Below are 2,240 nucleotides of genomic sequence, written 5' to 3' on the forward strand. Positions count from 1 at the left end.
TTACATAAGATGAAAGTATATTACTATTGAGGAATCTATTCCATAATACTAGGATTTATACAGTATACTCACCAAAACTTTGACTTCTCCGGATCCAATTTAAATCGTCGTTTTCATCGTTTCGGAACCCACAAAGGTCACTTTCAAATTGACAATTCAAATTATGTTGCTGCGATGTAGTTACTTCGCAGTAACACAAGACAACAAACACCAGCGCAGCGACACTGTGGCAGAGGAACATATTGCTCTAAGAACACAAACTCAGAAATACTCGAACTACGGTAACCGTTGAATTGTAAGTAGGCCTAAGCCTACATGTGCAATTCAAGATATACTTTCAATTCATCAGTGGTTTCATGAGTTTTTGCCATAATCCCAGACGTAAAAATAATTTTTAAGAAATCACTATGTGGTAAAATTATTCTAAATTATATGAAATTATGTGGTATGAAAAAGCAATAAAAGCAGTAAGTCAAATGTAGTTTACACATTGGAATTAAACTTTGGCAATGTGTTTTTTAAACGTTAATGTAAGATAAGTGTCACGACACCTGAGCTGTTATTTTATTCAGTCTTTCAGTAATTGGTCTTAGCACTGATGATGCCTGTAGGAAGCAGAGGAAACATGTTTGCAAATAAATGCTTTATTTCGTTAAAATTTGTGTTCACCTTGATTTTGCTTCGATCTTTTGATTCTATTATTCATTTAGGCTATAACAGCGATGTTAGCAAGTCAGAATTGAGGAACCTAGAAAAACTACTCAAGAAATGCAAAGCAAAAGCTGATTTGAATTTTCTTAATTGTAAACAATTCAGCGTTTATCTCAAGTTCATGTCATTCAAAATATGGTGATAATTTGTCTTTTTTGCTTGTTTAAACATCACACGTGCTAAAGGGTTTGCTCCAGATGGGGCTATTAAATCTCAAACTACTGATTTCTTCGGATCAATTATAATGATACATGAGTCAATATTAAAACATTCATCATAGTATGGGTTGAGTTTCTGAAATCTGGTTATTCTAATGCTGTACTCTTTAATAGACCTATAATGTTATTAAGTGTCAAGGAATTCAAGTTTGTCTCCTTCAACTTCTATATTGAAATTAATATACGTCAGTATTTTGATAATCATTATGGCCTTTTTCGTGAATACCAATTAACAACGTAAGTGTCATCAACCCATCTGGACCACATTAGTAGAGGATGCAGTGCAGTGGATAATGCTATTTTTAAAATTGATTTATATAATAATTGGCATTAATGGCCATATAACCCAGCCGCTTATTGTGTTGGTAAAAATTGCATTTGCCCGTACATTCTAAGGAGTGTGGGGTTTAACGTTTATGGAAATTTTCTGTCATGTGACGACTCCATGCGGAATATAAGGTATAACAGATTGCTGAATGAAACTTTTAATATTATGTTTTTTTTTTTTTTGAAAGAGTTGTAATTATTGATAAAGTAAATTTTGATTTGAAGCCATAATACAAAAAAAACCCCAAATACGAATATTTCAAAGGCCACCGTCGTTTGTACAATACACCAACAATAAACAATAACAAACAGAACAATGTACTGCTAAGAATAAAACTTAATATTTTACAAATATAGATGTAAAAGCCTATGCTTTAATAAACACGATGTATATATATATATATATATATATATATATATCTATATATATATAGAGAGAGAGAGAGAGAGCTTGTTTAATCGATAGTACCCAGAAACTCCGAAATTGGAGGTTTGTTTATAGGTTTGAAAACTCCGATTTTCGAGTATTCGCGTATAGTACGCAAAACCTAAAAAATTTGAGTTTTGGCGGCGGGCACAGACACTCCGATTTCGGAGTAAACATACCTCGTTTTATACATTACATATTACACCTTGATACAATATAACTGCTTTTCGAATGGATAGATCGTGTATAGAGCTTTGATCGATACCTTGTCTTGCTTTGAGTTTAGAGATCTGTGTGAAAGATACTGTTTTCTTGTAAAGATTGACTACTATACAGAAACATACCCATGTTACATGCTAGTTCTCGATTTCTTGTATTTTGTTCCAATTCACTTTGAACTTAACAATTCCTCCGCATAATGCCTCTCCCACGTGTCGCTGACGTTGGTCATTAATATTATATTTGTTTTTATTATCGTTGTTATATACCTGTCTCTTATACACATCTAGATGTGTATAAGAGACAGCTATTGTAGAGACTAATTACACTTGAGGGAA

General features: G+C 32.7%; 1 protein-coding gene across 1 annotated transcript in view; it reads right to left on the minus strand.

The window, feature by feature from the left end:
* The window catches only part of LOC117120836 (MAM and LDL-receptor class A domain-containing protein 1-like), a 100,266-nt gene extending 98,596 nt beyond the window's left edge, over positions 1-1,670 (minus strand). The window contains exon 1 of the mRNA XM_033265923.1: positions 73-1,670. Within this exon, the coding sequence (XP_033121814.1) occupies positions 73-241 (169 nt within the window). The 5' untranslated portion in view covers positions 242-1,670. The remainder of the gene's footprint in view (positions 1-72) is intronic.
* Between the last annotated feature and the right edge of the window lie 570 nt (positions 1,671-2,240).

This window comes from Anneissia japonica, unplaced genomic scaffold, assembly GCF_011630105.1.
Source record: "Anneissia japonica isolate Jap-2015-1 unplaced genomic scaffold, ASM1163010v1 scaffold287965_len1858130_cov191, whole genome shotgun sequence".
In the NCBI taxonomy this organism is placed as follows: Eukaryota; Metazoa; Echinodermata; class Crinoidea; order Comatulida; family Comatulidae; genus Anneissia; species Anneissia japonica.